The 21804-nt window shown below is 37.9% G+C and overlaps 1 protein-coding gene across 3 annotated transcripts in view; it reads right to left on the bottom strand.

Annotated features, from left to right (window-relative positions):
* Nucleotides 1–352: 352 nt before the first annotated feature.
* The window catches only part of ZNF711 (zinc finger protein 711), a 36566-nt gene continuing 15114 nt past the window's right edge, over nucleotides 353–21804 (bottom strand). Inside the window, exons 2-9 of one of the 3 annotated variants that reach the window (XM_024195119.2) lie at nucleotides 17708–17812; nucleotides 14482–15012; nucleotides 7145–7303; nucleotides 6428–6574; nucleotides 5606–5743; nucleotides 3468–3515; nucleotides 2664–2807; nucleotides 353–2046 (exon numbers count right to left, since the gene is read on the bottom strand). In XM_024195119.2, coding sequence (XP_024050887.1) covers nucleotides 869–2046; nucleotides 2664–2807; nucleotides 3468–3515; nucleotides 5606–5743; nucleotides 6428–6574; nucleotides 7145–7303; nucleotides 14482–15012; nucleotides 17708–17786 — 2424 coding nt within the window. In that variant the 5' untranslated portion in view covers nucleotides 17787–17812 and the 3' untranslated portion in view covers nucleotides 353–868. Of the gene's footprint in view, nucleotides 2047–2663; nucleotides 2808–3467; nucleotides 3516–5605; nucleotides 5744–6427; nucleotides 6575–7144; nucleotides 7304–8413; nucleotides 8512–10963; nucleotides 11188–14481; nucleotides 15013–17707; nucleotides 17813–21804 lie in introns of those variants that run through there. The other 2 variants (XM_029911845.1, XM_024195120.2) reach the window with 2 other exon arrangements.

Below are 21804 nucleotides of genomic sequence, written 5' to 3'. Positions count from 1 at the left end.
AACTGTGTTGAGACAACACTATCAGCTGCATTCATTTTTTCCTTTTAAAAAAATGACAGATTCAAAGGCATTTGTCATGTGCCATACTGAACAACATTCAACTGCAGTTTCAGATAAAAAAGGGAAATCATATACATACATATTTTTAACCCTAGCACCGGAACACCACCTTTGAGCTCATAACATAATGCAATATTTTTAACATCATATCCTGCCATAAAATAGGTTAGCAGCTCTGAAAATAGTTTTAAAAAATTACTCACTGAACCTAGACTAATAAAGGAAACAAAAAGGTTTCCCAATGAAATGTTAAAAAAAAAAAAAAAAAAAAAAAGGGGGGGGGGGAGAAACCCCCAAATTTGACCAAATCTGGAATACAATTTCCAGGCACAATTTAAAAACATAATGACCAAGTGATTGACTTATATTCTTTTCAAAACTGAATAAGAAGTTTGAATTGGTTGCCTTGACAAAAAGTTTGTAAATAACCCCACCACAACTGAACAGTTTTCATATTGGAGACAAATGCTGTTACTGATGAAATGGATAACACAATCGTCTTCATTTTCTCTTCTGTAGCTTAACAATGTATAATACTATTAATAGAAGACATTCAGCAATCCTTCTGCAACCTTTCAGACATTCATCCATCTTTCTGCATTCTATAGTGCTCTTTAGGTTCTGGTAAGCCACAATCATAGGACTATGAGATCCCTGTCAACCTTAATACTTTTAAGACTTTTAATACAAAGAATGTAAAGTTATGATTTAATATCAAGCTTTGAAACCAGGAGAAACAGTTCATGAGATTTTTTTCCCCAATTAGCATATCACAGTTTCTAAATTGCTTCCTTCTCAACATCATATATTACATTATGGCCTCTTTGTGATGCCTCATTATATGTTGATTTTTTTCTGATGGTCTACGGAATCCCTTTTTGCAGTATTCACACCTGTGTGGATAGTCTTTTGTGTGTATTGATATTACATGTCGTTTAAAGCCTGATGCATCCGTAGTGCTATATTCACAATACTGGCATTGATACACTTTTCTTCCACTGTGGGTCTTCATGTGCTTCTTAAGTTCGTTTTGCTGCCTAAATCCTCTCTTGCACCTTTTGCATTTAAAAGGCAGGTCCTTGGTGTGAACTGAGAGGATATGCCCACTAAGTACAAAAGGATCTGAAGTTTTAAAGTCACAGTGCCTACACTGATGTATCTTTTTACCTTTGTGGGTTTCACTATGCTTTTTGAGCTCAGATGGACGATGGAAGCCTTTTTCGCACACCTCACATTTGTGGGGAAAGTCCTTCGTGTGAACCGAAATAATGTGTCGTTTCAGGTCGCTTGAGTTGGTGCTCTTATGGTCACAATGTGGACACTGATGAGTCTTATGTCCTTGAAATAACTCTGTGTGCTGAAGAAGTTCTTTTTCATCTGTGAATGCTTGGGGACAATGCTCACATTTAAATGGTAAATCAGTCCCATGTTTGGTTTTTATGTGTGTTTTCAGATTGGATTGATCAGCACATCTGAAGACACAGTGCTGACACTGGTATGGCTTTTCCCCTGTGTGGGTCCTCATATGCTTTTTAAGCTCAGATGGATGACGGAATCCTTTCCCACACTCAACGCAAACATGAGGAAAGTTCTTGCTGTGAACTGCAAGCAGATGTCTATTCAGCAGTCCCTGTTCTGCAGTCTCATAGTCACAGTATTTGCACTTGTGTAGTTTAGGCTCCTTGTCCCTCAATATCAGTTTATTAGAACTCAATGGGCTTGCCTCTCTGTATCTCCTTGTATATTCTGTAAACTCATGGGTTTTGTCAACTTTATTTATAAGTTTATGGCTTTCCAGATGGTTGTGGAAACTTACTTTTTTGTTAGTTGTAAAGTCACAGTCCGTACACTGGTATTTCTTCTTAATCATATGATCTGGGTGGTTCTTCATATGCCTTTTCAGGAATCCTCTGGATTTAAATTTTTTCCCACATATGTGACAAGGGTAGACAGTTAAGGGCTGTCCATCAGGACCTATTATAACAGCTGTTTTCAAACAAACAGAAGACGTTATGAAGAAAACTGATAAAAGTGCTGAATTAAAAAAACTGTTCAAGAACATTTACTTGAACTTCACAGATAGAGCAAATAGTTTAGTAGCTTTAAACAACCAAATCCCAGATATCTACAATTTTAAATACTGTTAAAAGAGTTGACTGAAGCAAGGCATAAACCCCCAATGCTACCCCAATGCATGGGCACTGGTGGCACTTGTTTACTGAATGGACCACAAATTAATGGAGAGATTGCCTTGTTAATCAACCTTTCTCCCATTCCCAATTGTGTATATTTCACCTCCCATTCATGATCACATAACATCCCCGTGACAACTACAGGAATTGTTTATGTGGATAAGTAATATTAGAAAAAATGTATTTTAGATGTCTTTTAATGCAATTTGCCAGCTGGAAATTAAGAGAGTCAGCATGATGTACCAGTCAGCAATCTGTGGACCATCAGCAAATTTTCCAGGGACAACAGTTTTAGAACAGTTGCACTACACAATTTCAGTGGTGGTAGGTGTGGTTTTTTTTTTAAAATAGTTGCAGGAAAAAGGATCTTTCCATATAAACCAATACAATAAACAATGAAAAATATTCTACCTGTTTGCCACTGCCTGGTTTCTCCCCTCCTCCTCTTCTTGGCTTTTTGTTTAAGCGCTCTATTTGTGTTAATGCTATCACAGATTTGCAGGTACTGTGCTGCATTACCATTTTTGTTTTCTAATCGTGTATCCAAGTTATTTCCTGAATACAAAGATCAGACACCATAAAAACTATAAGCAAGTTTTTTCTTTGGGACTAGATGACTGGAATCACATGGGAGCAAGTCACTTTACATTACCTTAAAAATAAATGTTCACTGTAGAAAGGAATGGGCAAGCTTTTTTTCAAAGGGTCAATATTTACCATAGTTATTGATAAGGCATTATATAAGAATTTCATTAAATTTGGACTCATTATGGACCTTTGTTTCCTCCACTCCCAAACCCTTAACATTCAGCTAATTATGCCTGTTCTTTCCTCCAACCTAGCAGTCCTTTACTCCCCAGTGGCCTCATTTTCCCTTCCCTGATCACCCAAAACTATACTAAAAGATACTGATGTACATTTCTGAGGGCCTCTGTTGCATTTAGGATTGTTCTTATTTCTACAATGTTTATGTAACTGCAATTCCTTGAAGAAATGAGTTCCAAGTGTATAGAACCCTTACACATATGCATTCTGAAAAGTTTGATAGCATTCACTGACCAGGACAGCTGTGGATCAGGAATTTGTCAATATTCCATGAAATAAGGGAGACAGTCATGAATTTCTTAGTGGAAAATCTGATATACAACTGTGTTTTTTCAAAAAAATATGAAAGCAAATGTAGCTCTTGCATCAAATGTAATTATATGTTCTCACCTGCTGCTTGACAGTCTTCATACCTTCTGGGCAGTCTTCTTTCATCTCCTATAGAACACAATATTTTACTAATTCATAAACTGAAATTGTATTTGACAATGATGGTTTGAAACTCGTGTGAGAGAACAGCTAGCTAGCTAGCAAACTTTATTTACTGCAGAGTCCTCACCATCCTGACCACTCTCTACAGAGATGCCAAACCAGACAATGACCATATTGTACATATACCTGTACAAACTTGCTTTCTTCTTAGGTTCTGATAAACACCACCTAGTACAAAATAACCAAGTTCCGCGATTCTCTTTTGCATGAGAGCAAGTTCAAATATCTTACTTCCCTATCAAGAACTTGGTGCATGATAAGTTTTGGACTACTTTACCATGTCTTGATACAGTGGTCATTCAGCACTTGCACGAAGAATGCTGAAGCTCTATGGGATGACATGGGCTACATCTTAGCAGTATTCTCATTTTCTCATTCTGGACTGAAAAAGTTTTTGCTATGCTTTTGGACTCTATGGTTCAAACACATTTTTGTCTGCCAGCTAATGGGGTTAGAAGTATATCTGGCCAGGACTTTTCTGTCAGATTAATTTTCTGATGGAAATGCCCTTTTCACAACATTCAAATTTTTCAACAAAAAAATTGATGGCTCTTCTGGCTGCCTGCCTGGAATGCTCGTCAATTTCATTTTCAGCCTGCAGGGAGAAAGTTAAATTAACAAGAGTCTTCCAAGCGAGTTGTGGGCAAGCAGAAAATGTTTGTTATTGTTTCAAAATGGAATTTTTCATCCCTTCCCACTTTTTTTTTTTTTTTTAAAAGCAGTTTTAACTTTTCATCCTGATTCAGCATGGAAAAAAATTCAAAATTGCAAAGTTTTTCACAGGAAGGGATTTCCATTTTCCAGCCAACTCCAGTTAGAACTCCGTCCTTAAACAACTGACACTCTCTTTCATGACTCAGAGATGATCTGAGAGGATACTCCCTTAAATATGATGTATTTATAAGTTAAAACCCTACAGTATAGTAAATATATATGATATTAATAGAATATACAGAATTTGCACCATTAAAACGTCCTAATAAAATGTTCATACTATTCAATGAAGATCAACTTATTTAGACATACAAAAGACTTTAAAAAAAACCACCAAAAAACCCCACACAATTTGTTTTCTGTCAGAGGGTGAAGAGTTTGATTATGACTTGTAAGGCTAAGTCTATATTACCACTTATGTCAGTATAACTTATGTCGCTCAGCCCGTGTGAATAACCCCCACCCCCATCCCGAGCGACACTGGTTACACAGACGTAAGTGCCAGTGTGGACAGCACTATGTCTGCAGAAGAGCTTCTCCCGCCGACACTTGTTGGGGGTGGATTAATTATGTCGACAGGAGAACTTTCTTCCATTGGCATAAACTGGCTACACTAGAGATCTTACAGTGGCACAGCTGCACTGGTACAGCTGCACCACTCTAAGCTCTCTAGTGCAGACATGGCCTAGGACTGAGAGAGGAAGAGGTCTGCATGACAAACCCTAAGCTTATTTTCTCACACTCATTTTCCTTTTCTCAGATAAAACTTGTGTGAACCTTTCACCAGCCAGCTTCATGTATATTGAACAAATTCCTTTAGCTTATGCAAGATTCTATAATGCTCAGTAGCTGACTTCAAGATATGCAAGGGAAATTTGCATGCTAGACATCCCTGAACTAGTACCTCGAACAACAGTATCAAAACCTTACAAACTACTATGCTTTTCCTTGTATAAAACCCAACACTAAGCAAGGTATTTTTTATGATTAAGAAAAAACAGATATTAAAATAATTTAAGGGCTGTCTGGCAGGCTAGTGAAACAAAACGCTAGAGTTTGGGACTAGCATTTTCCTTCATTCCTTAGTTGGAAGAGTCTGAGGGCATTCTAGAGAAAGTATGCACAGCTGCTGAAATATCACTTTGAGCAACCCCAGCGTGTGACTCTTGTAAGTTAATGACTGGCTCCAGAGACAGCTGTTTACAACTCTCCTTAGACAGAGCTGAGAGGTAGGAAGGTCATGTTCTAAAAGATTTGGGAGCTAAGTTAGGGAAAAAAAAAGAGGAGGGGATTCCCAGGAAAAGAAGAATCTAGCATCCTACCATAAGCAGCAGCCCAAGCAACAGGAACAAAAGTTTTATTCACACCAGTGTCTTCAAGTTGTGTGTCGGGAAGTGATGTTGCTTCCTCTTCACCTACAATGACTTCCATATAAACTTCATCTGCTATTTCAGCACAACCTACATTTAAGGAGGAGAAGTTGTGATTCTTGAATTAATGTTACTGTATGTTCAGCCTAAATTTTCCATTGCTTATTTTCATATGATTATTCTGATTAGTAGTGATACCCACTGAACAATTCTCTTCCCTCCCCAAAATATTTGTACAGGGTTATGTTGCTTTATCCATATACATTGCTAGACCTGAGATAGGAAAAATAACTATCAACCAAAAGGACCTTGTCAATGTGTAACTGTTGATGGTTCTTTGCCACTTTGCCAGAATAAGTTCTGCTCTACTTAATAAAATTTAAAAAGTGATCTAAAATGGTCTTGACACTTTCAATAATAAAGCTGTTTAAATGAGGTAAAAAAGATTTTAGCAAGTTAGTTTGTTAGGCAAACTGAAAAATTAGCAAGTTGCAAAAATCAATTACTTATTCATTGACTCAATCAATGATCACATTAAATTCAATACAAATAATCAACTGCTTGTATAAGATAGGCACAATATGTATTTTATAATAATTATAGGCTACTCTTATTTGTGGGCAAGACAAGATATGATTTCTACTAGTTGAAATCTGAGAACAATCATTCACAAACATGAACAAATTCCTTTTAGAAAGTGACCAATATTATGCACACAGTTTTCATTTCTGGTACTATTTTTTAAATGTACTTTTTTTAAAAAAGAATTCTTACTAATATCTTCATCTTCCTGAGAAGAGTCCTTAACAGCCATGTAAACCATCTTCTCTCGCTGCATTCTGCCTACACCTCCCTGCTCAATTACTCCAGCTACAGAATGTCCATTGTGAAAGTCACTCTCTGTGACAATTTCTGTTCCTCCTTGAAAAAGAAAAACACAGTCAATGTAAACAAGATAATCTAGAATATCATCTCATGAGAATTAAATTAGAAAAATGTTTTATATCAGTATTTTTTTCTGTTTTAGACAGACATTTAGTAAAACCCTGATTAAATGCTTTGAAATAAATATTTTCTTGCCATTATAAATTTCAAATTTGTTACTCATTAGTGGCACAATAGACAAAACCCTCCTTTCTCACCAGTATCCTGACAAAAACCAGGGCTGAACAGTTGGATAGTACTATTCGAGTGATATCATAGGCATAAACGGTGTCAGTTTTTGCATGCTAACAGTGTGTTAAATATGAACAGAAATATTATGTGTCCCCCAAAGCTTCTATTTTAAGCGTGTTTTGAATATTGTGCTGGCAAAAAACAGACTTGAGATTCTTCCTTGAGAAAGGAATAGTTAAATTGGGTTGACATACCCAACAGACCACTACAAAAATGTTATTTCACATACTGCAAAACAGTAGATTTTATTAAAGAACACAAAACTAACAAACATTTTCAAACTCCTGAATCAATAAACAGAACGTAAGAACTTGCCTATTTCCACGTCATCCTCAGCTTCAGCTTTAAATATATACACTTTTATAACTTCTGAACCAAACCCGTCGTCTTTAGAAACATCATCGTGTGAAACCTCAGTGCTGATTTTTAAAGGTGTGCTTCCAATATGGTCTAATTTTTCTCCAACATCATCCACTGTAAAAATAAAAAAAGGACAGTGAGGTTCACACACAAATTTTGTTAAGACTCAAGAAGTGATCTCTAGCAAGTTTTCCTCACATATTCAATATGTAAGATCCAATGGAACTACTATTATAAAAGCAGTTATACAGATGGTTCCTTTTCCTTTTATATCTTAGTCTATTTTAGTAAAGTCCAGTATTCAATTTCATTATCAAAACTTAGTAAATGAAGGCCAAACATGGTTGTAAAATGAATCACACAGGAAGCAGACTCATTAAGTAATTACAAAGTATCTGATATTTATTCTATTGTAAACTATTAAGCCTAGAAGGTATAGATTGATCAAAAAGTAAAAACATAAGACATATCTAATATAATTTAAAAAACAAACCCAGAACCTGATATTTTAATTCTTCTGAGATTTTCAAATTCTCTACTGTCCAAAATATCTATTACTAATAACTAACAGCTGTTATTCTTATCAAATGTGTTTTAGTTTGGCTGTGAGTTTTTGGGGTCAGTTATTATCCGGGCAAGCATATTTGTGAGATTTTGTCTCTTGCTAGTTAAAAGTTGAGATAGTAATATTTGGATTTATGTCCAACTACTTGAAGTTGAGCTACCCGCCATCCTTCATGTCTATAACTAAGAGATTAAGTCACCTACTACTCAATCTACTTACTCAAAATGTACTTTTATCAATATAATCAAATCATTACATTCAAACTACTATTAAGTGGAAGAGCAGATTTTTGATAAAGTAAATGTTCACATATATAGGGCTGATTTCATAGCAAAGGACACTAAAGCCTGATCAGAATGGCACACAACAGAAAGCATTTTTATTACTCATGTATTGACAGAACACTACCTACTCCCTTAGCCCAGGGCAGCATAAGGTTAATGCAACACTAAATACCCACTGAAGCCCTCAAATGAGGAATGAATTCCACACTTTGAAATAAGCTGTAACCCATACTGGATCATCTTCCACGTAAAAAAATATGTGTATTATATTAGAAATACAAAGGCTGTGAGAATTTTTTTTAAAAGATATGACAGTGGGTTATTTCTTTATGACTTGGCATAATCTACTCTGAAAGTCATTTTAATGATACCTACTCAACTGCAGCAGGTTTTTTTGGTGTCACTGATGAAACTTGTGAATCTCAGAAGTCTTTGAATGAGTCAGAACAATACTGGAGCTACTGAAAACAGAACTAAATAGACATAAAGCAGCTAATTGATTAACATTAAAAATCAACAAATACTAATGTAAAGTATTGCAAAATTAAATTTCTGTAATTTAATATAGATTAAAAAAGAAAATGTGAAATAATAGTAGGCTACATAATCTTTTGCATATTTCAAGCTTTTAAAAAAAAAGATTGGGTTGTAAATGGTAAGGGAGTTTGCGAAAGACACAATTGCTTTCAGTGATCCAAGTTTAAGTTTCTCTTCTTCTGGATGAGCTTAAACCTTTCAGGGTCTTTTTCCTTTTAATTTAAAGAATTTATGGCTGATCTTGCTTTACTGAAATCAGTGGGAGCAGGATCAAGCCCTTATTTGTTAAAGATGTCCTGAATAAATGTACTGTATAACATTTACCGCCTCCCACCCAAGATGACTGCATGATATCCAACATAACAAGAAAACGAATATCAAGAATAGCAAAACTAGAAAGGAATCTACAAATACCTTTGATTAATAAGTTTACCTGTATCAGGCTGTTAATACAAATTTTTTATATGAAGCAGCTATAGCATGTACTATTAGAGCATGCTCATGTTATCAGAATGGTGTTTCAGAGATAAAACTAAATCCAACTATCCATGTACCTTTTAAAGGAAAGGAAGGAAGGAAGGGAGAGCTAGACAACCAATGTTTTGTCTATTAAAAGGTGCTATCAACTTAAATATTTTGAATCTGACTATTTTATAATATCTTGGAATGGACTAATTTTCTGATAAAGCATCTTTAATGACCTGGTTCTTTTCATGAAAAAAATCCTTTAAAAATCACAGGATTTTCTGTTCCATTTTTGATGTTTTTCCAATTAAGTCCTCAATCTTGCAAAGATTTCTGCACATGATTTGTTCTACCAAAGTGAGTAGTTCCATTTGTAAATCTTTGCGGTATTGGAAACTGACTATACAGGAGAAGAATGAAACTGACTACACAAAGTGCTGTTAGATGTACAAAATAAAACAAAAGTATAAAAAAATTTACACTAATTTAAGCGGTTACTTGTAAGTATAATAGGTATAAAACTTTGAGGTAAATGTGATTTCAAGATGACGACTTTAAGCATCATCTAGTTTTCTGTTTTTTAATTTACAGATTTTACACAAAATTAATTTAAATACGACAAATAAACATGTTAATACTTTAAAGATTGTTCAAAAGTGGAGGCCTCCTCCTATCAGGAACAGTGGAATAATCAATTACATGACTTTTCTTTAAAAAGTTTCAAAATATTCAAGGTATGGAGTGATGAAAATGACCAAATGTCCTTGTGTGTCTGTTGATATAATTCTAAGAACTAATATAATATTTCAGAGGTTGATTGCTTTCTTGCTTTATCAGAGCACCAATGCCAATGAAACAAAGACCCTGTTAAAAAAATACTTCATTGTAAAATAAATAAATAAATAAATATTTTCAGTGAGGGATGAAGTGAAATATTCATATAGTGTATATTGATGTATATTGTATCTTATCTCTTAATATACAACTTACTTTTAACTACATCTGTTAAAAATTCTAAATCCCTGCTCTAGCAGGCAACATTATTGCAATAACTAAAATATTAAAGTATTTCTAAACCAACAAACATCCTCAGCCTGATTCTGAGAGGGGCTAAGCACATAGAACTGAAACCAAAAATCAACAAGTTTGTCCTAAACCATATATACCTAGACTCTCTGAAAATCAAGCTGCTCCTCTTTTAATAAGTGGAGCTGAAATATGCTCAAAATGCTTAAACTGAATGTAACAAAATTTGGAGTCAACTCCTGAAATAAATCTGCAACATAATAGATAAATTTAGGGAAACTGGATGCTTTGAGGGAATGGTAATGGAATATAGTTGTTTTCACTTCTAGAATGATGAAACATATCTAGCTCAACCTCAGTAGCAATTAAAAAGTTAACTATAAGTTCTACCATCTACTTCGCTAGTTTACATGAAATAAGTCCACTTTTCAGAAACAGTCATATTAGAAAAAAAAAATCAAGATAGTTAGCACTAATTAATTTTTGTCCGCAGTCTTAGCAGAGACTGAGAACTGAACTAATTTCTAATTCCCAGAGATTTCCTCTTTGATGATAGGCAGTGTCTAGATGCTTGCTTGAACACCATCCATACACAATACATGGACTTCTTAAAAGGACTCCAGTTACATAGGCTGTTAATCCAGTGCCTTTAGGAATACTAAATTCACAGTATTTGTTTTAAGTCAGGAATAAAAGTTTCTACATCACACAGTAAGTCAGTAAAAATGGTGAACAGAACACAAGTCTCCTGGCTCTGAGTTCTCCACTATAAACATTAGATAACGCTGCTTCCCCATTTATTAAAAAACAAACAGATTGCTTTAGAAATATATGCTGAATCCTCCTAAATAAGCACAATAAGAGGAGCATTCAGCACACTTATAACTTAAATCTTACCTTTTTTAGTTGTTTTCAGGTGTGTGATGTCCAGATTCACTGTGGATTGCCAGCTCCCAATTCATGTGATATCTCAGCATGCACTACGCTGGTGATACCACACCCACCAAAGAAGCCCATAGGGATGAAATTAGGGCAATATAAGTCCCACGGTTTTACAATTTTGCAAAGTTTTCTAAAGTTCAATATGTTTACTTTATATACCATATGGTACAATATAGGAAATATATATTAAAATATTTTAGCAAACTATGCAACACTGTATTGTAATATACTAAAAAGGAGGTGGTGGTGGAACATTACCTTACCCCTAAAGGCCAGCTCCAGTGTTGTTCTTTGGTGGGTATGAGGTCCCCCGCATAGTGCATACAGGGCCAACACATAGACCAGAAGCTGGCAATCCCCTGTGGGTCTGAATATCGCAAACCTGAAAAACAAACAAACAAAAAAGTATGTTTTAAGTTACAAGTGTGCCAGTTGTCCCATTTACCCTGGTTATCTAGTGTGTACAGTATACAGATTAAAATCTCATTTTGTTTGTTTTAAGTAATCTAAAAGAAGGTTATATTTAAAACAAACTTTCTATCTTAACTTCTAAATGTCCTTTTTTTTTTTTTTGGTGACATTAACGTGTCCTATTGGGCCATTTTAAGTCTCCAGAAACTGTGATTTGACATATCCAATATGCCATGGCTTGATTTGTAAGTATATTAAGAATTGAGTTTTCAACCTTATGATTTTTTACCTGATATGCTCATAATGCTTCCTTTAATGTAAGAAGTTAAATTCATCTGCACAAAACAAAACAGATCAATGGTGACAAACTTCTAGTGAAAACTTTGACTATTACAAAGTTTTCTGTGCATATCAACTTCTGAGCAAAAAGATCAGACTATACTTATTAGTTTCCAGGTAACATTTACCATTAAAATAAAGATTTTTCCTTATAAATTTGTAGCATAGCCAAAGGAGATACAATCTTAAAATGGTGTAAACTACATTTAAGCAGTATTAACACTGTAACACAAAGCGACAAGATAAGGTAATTTTGAAATAAAGCTGCAAGCTTTAACCCAGCTTTTTGTCCCAGAACATTGTATACTGTAGGGGTTCCCAAACTGTGTTCCACAGAGCACTTAGTGGTGATCCATGAAGAGCTAGCAGGTCATATGATGTAAGGTCTCTTTGTTTCAAGATGTTACACTTCATTAAAAGACAGCTTTACAAATATTATAAATACTTTTCTAAGATTATGGTTCCATATAAACAATTGCTGTTGTTGACAAAGGATGTTATGCGTTCATGAATCAGAAAAATGTCCATGAGATAATCTCTCTGTTCAGATGTGGTCCACACTACAAAAAAGTTTGAAAACCCTGGTAATATATCATGGGGAATCATAGCATACAATTATATTCCTTTAATATATGTTGCATATTTAACTATACAGTAAAACATCTATACTAATCCGAGGTTTCAAACTCCTGGCTCACTAGACATATTTATCTGTCTCAGCATGACAGAGTCAGATTCTGAAGAATACAAGTTCTCATTTTCTTTAAGGAAACAAAAAGAACCATTATCTAGCTGTAAAGATTTACATATTATCTTCAGAAGCATAACCAATTCAGCACCATCTTATAAAATCTGAAAAAACAGCTCCATAGGACTGATTCTGCAAGGTGATGAGAACTCTAGTCCCAATCAAGCAAAACATTTAAGTACATGCTTAACTTTACGATTAATTTTAAAGTTAGCATATACTTTGTTGCACCAGAACTGGAGTGCTCAGCACATTACAGGATCAAGCCCCATAAGTGGTGAGAACTGTCCTACTGGTCTAAATGAGATGATGACTTTAAAGCCTAATAATGACTCTTCAAAAAACCAGATTTTCTTATAACTCAGGTTGCAATTGTGTTTATTCAGACCATGATGTGCCTAAAACACAGTCACAACAACTACCATCAAGTTATAGTTATCTACCTTAGAAGGAATTCCAAAGATGACTTTACTTACAATTACAAGGATGCAGTTGGAAATATCGCAGTTACAGAACACAACTCATCATAAGTACTCTGTTAGAAAGGAGGAATTCTTTCAGTGAAAACAACTGAGCATTATAATGGTGTTCCTTTACTCATAAAACATACACAGGAATACCACTGCTGTAGAAAGTTTTATTTGCTTTCATAATGGTTTCTTTGTGTTCTTGTTCAAAAACCCTCACTAGTTTAAGTGACATATTTAAAGTGCCCTTGCATGCAGCACATGACATTACATTAAGGACAGACTGATGAAAACTGTAGCTCTGTCTCTCCCACAATTTTGGAAAAAAAGCTAACATGTAATACTTCTAAAAATGTTTTGGAAAATAGCATCACAGACATGTTTCAAAATGTAGACTTGATAAGACATATCTGAATACAGTGATTTGTATTTATCCTGAAAATTTAAAAAAAAAAGCAGTTTATTGAAAATAGATCTCTGAAGTTTTGACACACTTGGCATTCCCATCATTTATTGAGATGGGTTGCTACCAGCTATATAAAATGGTTATTGGACAATCAAAACCTATTCTGGCCTAGTCAAATTTCACTAGCTGTAATTCCGAAAAGTTTTCACTGACAGATATTTTGTATACTAATTAACCTACATGGAAGTCCTGTGGGTGAGAGTGAAAACTGGTACCAGACATCCAATTGTCAATATCATTTAATTGTAGAAAAAAAGTATTATTTGCCTAGTCTGCAGTTTTCCCACAGTTGCTCTCACTCAGCCAGCTGTACCCTAATTGCAGGTAGCTAATAATCTATGTGCACTTCCCACAGTGCACTATAGAGCAAGAAGCCAGTTTTCATTTTCAGCCTCAGATCAGAGGTGTCAGTCAATAAATGCATATTTTTTTTAAGTTTAGTTCAGACCAGGCAGTGGTACATACAACAAACTGGCTACTATCTTTTTGTTTTGTCAGACAAATGTATGGCCTTTAACGTTTTTATGTTAGCCAATGTGGTCAGGGACACAACTCCATATTCTGGGTGTCCCTAAACCTCTGACTACCAGAAGATGGAACTGGATGACAGGGGAATTACCTCATTCTGTTCATTCCTCTGACACTGGCCACTATCAGAAGACAGGATTATTGGTCTAGATGGGCCACTGGTCTGATCCAGTATGGCCATTCTTACATTATGTTCTTTTTTCTAGCTTGATGCTATTGATGAAACTCGAAAAATGCTATTTTCTGCACATATTTCGATAATTTGATAATTATGTTTTTTTAAATTTACTGTATCACTGCAAGGTTAATTTTTTTTTAAACACTCATTGTTCAGAAATTACACACACACGAAAAATCTAACTCTTGGCACCAAGTAATTAATGTGGCAAGAGACTGTTCTTTCAGAGAGTTCAGGTGCACAGGTTAGCAAGATTTCAGTTTTAATAACTTCTCCCTACTGGACCACTTCTAGTTGAAATAATCTCCTATTTATATCTACCTTTATTTCACTTACAAGATATCATTAAGTAGTCTTCAGAAGTGCTCTTGCCATCATCATCATCTTCAGTTTTTATTGTAACCGTAGAACCAGGAACAGTACTGGCTGCTTGAATCACAGTTTCTGTATCTGAATTAGTTACAAGAACTTCTTCTGAAACCATTGTGGGTGAGTTAGCTCCTGACACAGAGTCTTGCACCACATGTTCCAAATGTCCATCAGGACCCGTAACAAGGTCAGCCACAAAAACCTGATCAGGAACTCTAACAGTTTCCGTTATTAGATCAGAAGTCAAAACATGATCACTGGTATCTAAAGCTTCTTCAATAGCAACATCAGCTTCCAACACAGACTCAGGAACAATTACACCTTCTGTTACAACATCAGTTTCAGTGATGATATCTGGTCCTTGGACAACTTCAGCAGCTAAGCCATGATCAAGAGTTATCCCGTCATCCGTGACAACATCAGAAACTAATACAGCTTCAGGGACTGATACAACAATATGGTCGCCATCAATATGAGCAGTGCCAGCCATTCCAGCCACTGTGAAACAATTGTGAATGAGAGAAAATGTTAACATTCACACTACTGTATCACATGTACTGTATCTAAGAAATATAACTAAGGTACAAGCTATGCATAGAAGAGTGCTCCCTTGCCTTCTAACAAATTTCATTACATTTCACATACCTCCAGATAAGAATGAACACCATCTTGTAATAGTCTATGATTTTAAAATTAAACAAAACAAAAGCACAAAAAAACCCAAATCTTTCTTTAAAAGAAACATTAGGTCAAATCTGCCCCCCAATTTAGATTTAATAAAGCTGAGATTTAAAAACCAGAAGGTCAGTAGCTGATTCCATTATATGTATTCTAAAAAAGCTAAAACATTTTTCTATTATGCTAGCAACTTGAACGCTGCATTATTTTGTTAGTGCAACAGAGCCCGAACAGCAAAGCTGACTAAACAGCATGAAGCTGGGTGGCTTTGCTGTGACACAAGATAACAGTTTCTTTAAACATATCAAAAACTGTAGAGTTCAAACTGTTAAAAATATCACTTGTTTTACTTGCGTATCAAATTATGCCAGAGGTTTCAATTATTCACTCTAGTAAATATTAACAATTTTCCTTTCTAGGAAACATAGCCGACAGGGATCTGGGCTGCAAGAGAAGCCATGTTAGAAATATCCAATTATTTAAAGCCTAAATAAAAACAATAATTTTAATCTTTATGGATAAAATATTCAAGAACATAAGCCCTTTTAAAATGAAGGTGGTAAATAATATTTTCCATTTTTATTGTAATTAATTTGGCACAGTCAAAGGACTTATGCCATTAATACTAGCTCTGCAGAATGGTCCTCCCCATACAAATAATAATACACCTCTACCCCGATATAACGTGACCCGATATAATACGAATTCGGATATAACGCGGTAAAGCAGCGCTCCGGGGGGGCAGGGCTGCGTGTTTTGGTGGATCAAAGCAAGTTCAATATAACGCGGTTTCACCTATAATGCGGTAAGATTGTTTGGCTCCCGAGGACAGCGTTATATCGGGGTAGAGGTGTAATAAAAAAAAAACCTCTATTGATAGATGGCAGAGTTAGGGACCTGCAGGTCCAGGAGAGAGTCAAGACTGCCCACTGTACCATTCCTTTCAAATACCTAAGGCTGGTGCAGTCACTATTATCTTACTTTTGCCCTGTCTACATGAGAAAACAGTAGCAAATTAACTAAATTAGTTTAGAAACTGCTTTAGTTAAATCAATGCAACATCTTGGATGGACATTCATTTCAATTTAGGAGCTTCTGAACATAATTACACAGGCATGCATGCAGGGGGAATTCAGGACAGCAGCCAGTGGGGAGGCCTTAAGAACATGGATCTAAAGCAGGGGTGGGCAAATTACGGCCCAGGGGCTGCATCCAGTCCTCCAGACATTTTAATCCGGCGCTCGAACTCCCGCCAGCTTGCCCCATTCCGGCACTTCAGCTGGAGAGCGGAGTCGGGGGCTTGCCCCACTCTGCGCGGCTCCTGGAAGCAGCAGCATGTCCCCCCTCTGGCTCCTACACATAGGGGCAGCCAGGGATCTCTGCACGCTGCCCCCGCCCCAAGTGCTGCCTCCGCAGCTCCCATTAGCCGGGGTCTGCAGTCAATGGGAGCTGCAGGGGTAGCACCTGCGGACAGGACAGCGTGCGGAATCGCCTGGCCGTGCCTCTGTATAGGAGCCGGAGCGGGGACATGCCGCTGCTTCTGGGAGCTGCTTGAGGTAAGTGCCGCCTGGAGCCTGCACCACTCACCGCCTCACATGCCCCAACCCCGTTCCCCAGCCCTGATCCCCCTCCCGCCTTCCGAACCACTCCATCCCAGGCCAGAGCAACCTCCTGCACCCCCAACCTCTCAGCCCCAACCCAGAGCCCGCACCCCCAGCTGGAGACCTCCGGCCTCCCCCCTGCACTCCAACCCCCAATTTTGTGAGCTTGCCATACAATTTCCATACCCAGATGTGGCCTTCAGGCCAAAGAGTTTGCCCACCCCTGATCTAAAGGGACTCAAGCTTTTATGCATCAGGAAAGCCTAAGATGTAATGTGGAAGCCCAAGATCTAAGATTTTCGTACAGATCGCTGGCCATTCATGGAGCACAGAGGCCTTGTCTATTCCACAAGGGGGAGAAAGGCTAAATCCTGTCCCTCTACCATCCTAACAGATCAGAAGGAAACAGCAATTTTTGAGCACACAAGAAAAAAACTGTCACACTGCCTTTTAAGATAAAGATCTTGTTGAACCACCCTCTCTGTTTAAGGATCTCATACTGTAAGCTACTGAAAGCCTTGATTACCATTTAATCAATGAGGATTGAGGGTACTCAGCACTACAGAGGAGGCGTTCAGAACTTTTTACAAACTGCCCCTTAGTCAACTCACTGAAGTTCTACTTCATCCAGAATTAATGCTGCAATTTTAAAAATTGATGCAGACTTTTTCCAACATCAGCAACTAAAGTGTACACTGATAAAAGTGGGAATTCAAATATGGATAGCTTGTTTCCTGAGGACTGCCTCTGTATGGCATTGTGAAGACAAAATTAAATACATACTAAATATTATTATAAACTGTTAATTAACCTTACATTTGAGCATGAACTACATTCAATGATGTAGAAAATATGTTTTATTTAAAAGATCTCTCCCATTTTATGCATTAGTGTTTAAAAATAAAATGTTTTACCAAAATCTTGCATAATCATAGTGTGAGGCATTTTGGACTCTTGTGTCTGCAATCCAAGACTTCCACCACCTGGATCCATAGTCAGCTAAGCTCTTTCACAAATAGCTGTGAAAACAAAATTGTAACTTATATTAAATGCATATTACATTAATGTTGGTTTAGTGCTACTGGACTAAAGTCTGATTCACTCTGTATAAGTCCATGCGTGCAGACATGGAAATGTGTCCCTGAAAAGCTGAAGGAAAAAAAATAAAATAAAAGATGCTACCTTACACAATTCACTGTCATATCGTTTTACAATCCTGTATTAGATCTCAATCCTGCAAACACATCCATGAGTAGCCTGATAAAGTCAAAAAGGACAAAGTGAGCAAAATTAAGCAAGTGCAAGTATTTGCTGGACTGGATCTTAGTTACAAAAACAAACGAGTAAAAACTATGTGATGCACTGTTTAGGTTACAACTTGTAAGGATTTACCTAGAATGTGCTACTAGAACATCCTTAACACTCAGAACTCCAGACAGACACATAGCTTTACCCCAAGGGGTACTAATTGAGCCCAAACTTTTTGTATCTCTGTTCGGAGTAGAATATAAAAATATGCTCTGAAATTCTCTCCATAGCATGACTAATGACAGCTCATTAAAATGTCAAAAGCACTACTGACAATAGCAACCAATTATGTGCCAAGTATTAGTTAGCAACTGAAGACAGTTACCTAGATCCTATTAGACACACAAAAATCTGTTATGAAGCAGTTTGAGTTGCTACAACTTACCTACCCACAAAAATAAGGAAATCAAAGGTAAGCCACCTAACAACACACATTCAACCCACAAGCACACACTTTAACATTACAACTGCAATATACTACAGATCATGCACCAAAACCTTAACTCTGCCCCATTTCCATCCTTCTGTACATACTTTTTACCTGATTATTTCTTCCCTTCCCCAACACTAGTACATGTAGACAGCTGGTGTAGCAAAAGGTAGTGATGAGAGAGGGTAGTCTGGGAAAGGGTTGTGGCTGTAAAGGCAGTTAAAGGGGAGGATGGAAGCTCACATCCCAGGTAGAATCCTGGTTTAAGTTATCAGGGCATGGTCTGTGGCATATTGTAGTTGTAATAATAGTAAGGTGGAGCAGAGGTCTGTACTGTAGGAGACTTTTTATATCTTTGCTTTTGAGAGTTTGCCAAGTAGGTTGTGTGCGCTTCACAAAATTTTTTATATACAGATGCTCCCCGGGTTACGCAAACCAGACTTACGGAAATCCGCACTTACGGAAAAAGTTCCGTAAGCTTTTTTTTTTTGGGGGGGGCGTAATTGTTGGAGATACGTTCCCGACTTACACAAAATTCGACTTATGCAAGGCGTTCCAGAAAGAAACACTTGCGTAAGTCAGGGAGCTTCTGTATAACTTTCTTAGGGATTTTTTAAAATAAAAATCTGTCAGTCGCTGCACATTAACCCTTTTCTTGTAGAATAAAATCTGACAAAAGTGTAGCTCCTATGGGTTTGTTTTCATTGCTTTGTTAGCTGGAGGTATACTGTATAACTCAAGTTTTGCCCCTAACCCGACTTCTGTCCACAAAGAAAATATCTAGCTGGAGTTAAGTGGTGCTTTAAGACAGTGGTCTCCAAACTTTTTTGATCGCGCATCCCATCAGTAAAAATTTTTGAGCATGCACCCCCTGCCGCGCCAAAGCAAAAAAAAAAAAAAAAAAAAAGCCGCTTGGACTCCCGCCCGAACTGCCGAAGCAAAAGGAAAAAAAAAAAAAAAGGGCTCCTCCTGCCGCACACCCCCAAGGATCCTCTTGCGCGCACCCCACTTTGGAGACCACTGCCTTTAAGATGTAAACTAGCTCATCCATCAGAGATGTGGGAGGGGATTGGAGAGGGGCTGCATGAGGGGTTGAAGTTCAAATGGTGATGAAGTTGGAGCTAGTAATGCTGTGGAAATGAAGTTATAACAGCTCAATGGCTAATCCAACTACCCCGCTAATTCAATCATTCTGTGCTGCTAATCAAATCACTCTGCATAGTGTTGTTTTGCAGTGTGGTCACTCTCACTCCAGCTTGCTAGCTCCACTGGAGTAACTCTAGTGTACCAACTAGAGCTAACTATTTAGCTGTTGCAGGGAAGACAGTAAGTTATTAACACGAATAGTAGCCGAACAGGCATTATTTTTATTTGAATTGCAATAGTATCTAGCCCCAGTTGTGGACCAGGATCCCATTGTGCCAGGCGCCATACAAACAGAACAAAAAGACAGACTGAAAGTTCATATAGGCAGGGACTAAGGGTATGGCTACACTTGCAGATGTAGAGCACTTTGAGTTCAACCAGCCTTCGGAGAGTGCACTAGGGAAAGCGCTGCAGTCTGTCCACACTGAGAGCTGAAAGTGCACTGGCGTGGCCACATTTGCAGCACTTGCAGCTGCATTGGGAGCAGTGCATTATGGGCAGCTATCCCAGCATTCAAGTGGCTGCAACGTGCTTTTCAAATGGGGGGGTGGAGTGGAGTGTGACAGGGAGTGTGTTGTGTGTATGTGTGGGGGGGAGAGTGGGTTTTTGGGGTGCTGAGAGTGTGTCAGCGTGCTATCTTGTAAATTCAGACCCCTCTGCCTGCCCCGCCTCTCTCTCACTCAATCAAAGCAAACAGTAGCTGTTTATTTTTTCTTTCGGACCAGATAAGCAGCAGGCACTCCAAAAGGGCACTTCCGCATTCCTCTCGAGTTCACAACAAAGACAAGAGAGGCCACTTCAGTTAAGGGGATTATGGGACGTTTCCGGAGGTCAATCAGAGCGTAGTAACGTAACTTCTCGTTTACACTGGAGCTGCAGCGTCTCACCCAATACGCATCAGATGTGCATCAGACATTATCCCTCTCGGAGAGGTGGAGTACCAGAAGTGCTCTAGCCAGGGAGTCAGAGCGCTCTACGTGCCTTGCCAGTGTGGACGGGGAGTGAGTTAGAGCGCTCTGGGCAGCTTTATTGCGGTATAACATGCAAGTGTAGCCAAGGCCTTAGTATAAGACAAGGGACAACAGATGGATACAAACAGATGGGGGAGCACAAGGCAACAATAACACAATATAGGTCAGGGTGGGGGTCAGGGTCCCCTCAAGTCTCTGCTTCAGGTCCTTGTACTGTCTTTTCTCCTGCCCCCCCCCCCACCTCCGGCAGACACCCAAGGGAGTCTTGGAGCATACGAACAAACAAGAAAAGTCCTCTCCCTTTTTTCCTCCCTTATGGGGGAAGGGAGCCTGTGGGAAATTTAAAAAAAGTAAGGGTGACCTGGAACTCAGGCAGTCTTCCTGGGTCAGACCTTTTGGCTTAGCCTACACAGGGTCCACCTCCAGCCCCTCCTCTAGGGCCTGCTGCTTGGAGGCTGGTTCATGCAGCTTTGGGAGCAGGGAGCCTTGTTGCTGTCTCCTCAGCAGGCCTGTCTGGACGGTGGGGGTTGGGGAGGGAACCTTCCTGTGGCAGGTTTTCCCTTTTAAGCTCCCACCCCCAGATAGAACAATCTTTGCAGCTGTGCTTTGCTGCCACTGAACAGGCCCAGAGGAGCTCCTTAGTCCCCTCTATCAGTGTGTGGGTGTGCCCCTTCATAGTTAGCATGACCGGCAATGGTCTCAGCGCACCAATAGCCAACCCATTATTAAGTTTTTTGTAAGCCTTGTGTCAAAAGGGGTTTTAAGAAGAATTATAAAGGAGAAAAATGAGTTAGTTTTGCAGATGTTTATAGAGTGCTTCTCCCAACCATGAGGAGCAGCATGGGAGAAAGCACAAAGGTGTCTGAAAATTAAACAAGTGAGCTATGGAGGCTGACATCATGGGCTCGTCAGAGGTGGGAGTCAACATTTTGATACTGAATGAAAGATAAGTAGGGTGAGGATAGGTCATAAAAGACCATGAAAATGAAGACAAGTTTGATATAATAAAGAGGGAACAAGTGAAGTGATGCAAAGAGAGGGTGACATGGTCAAAGTGACAGGCTAGAAAAATGATCTTTGAAACAGCATTCTGAACGGATATCAGCGGCGCAAGATTGCATTTGCCAAAGTCAGAGAAAAGGATGTCACAATAATT

The sequence above is a fragment of the Terrapene carolina genome, unplaced genomic scaffold (assembly GCF_002925995.2).
Source record: "Terrapene carolina triunguis isolate 2854851 unplaced genomic scaffold, T_m_triunguis-2.0 Scaffold131, whole genome shotgun sequence".
Lineage (NCBI taxonomy): Eukaryota > Metazoa > Chordata > Testudines > Emydidae > Terrapene > Terrapene triunguis.
This window is presented reverse-complemented; position numbering and strand designations above follow the sequence as displayed.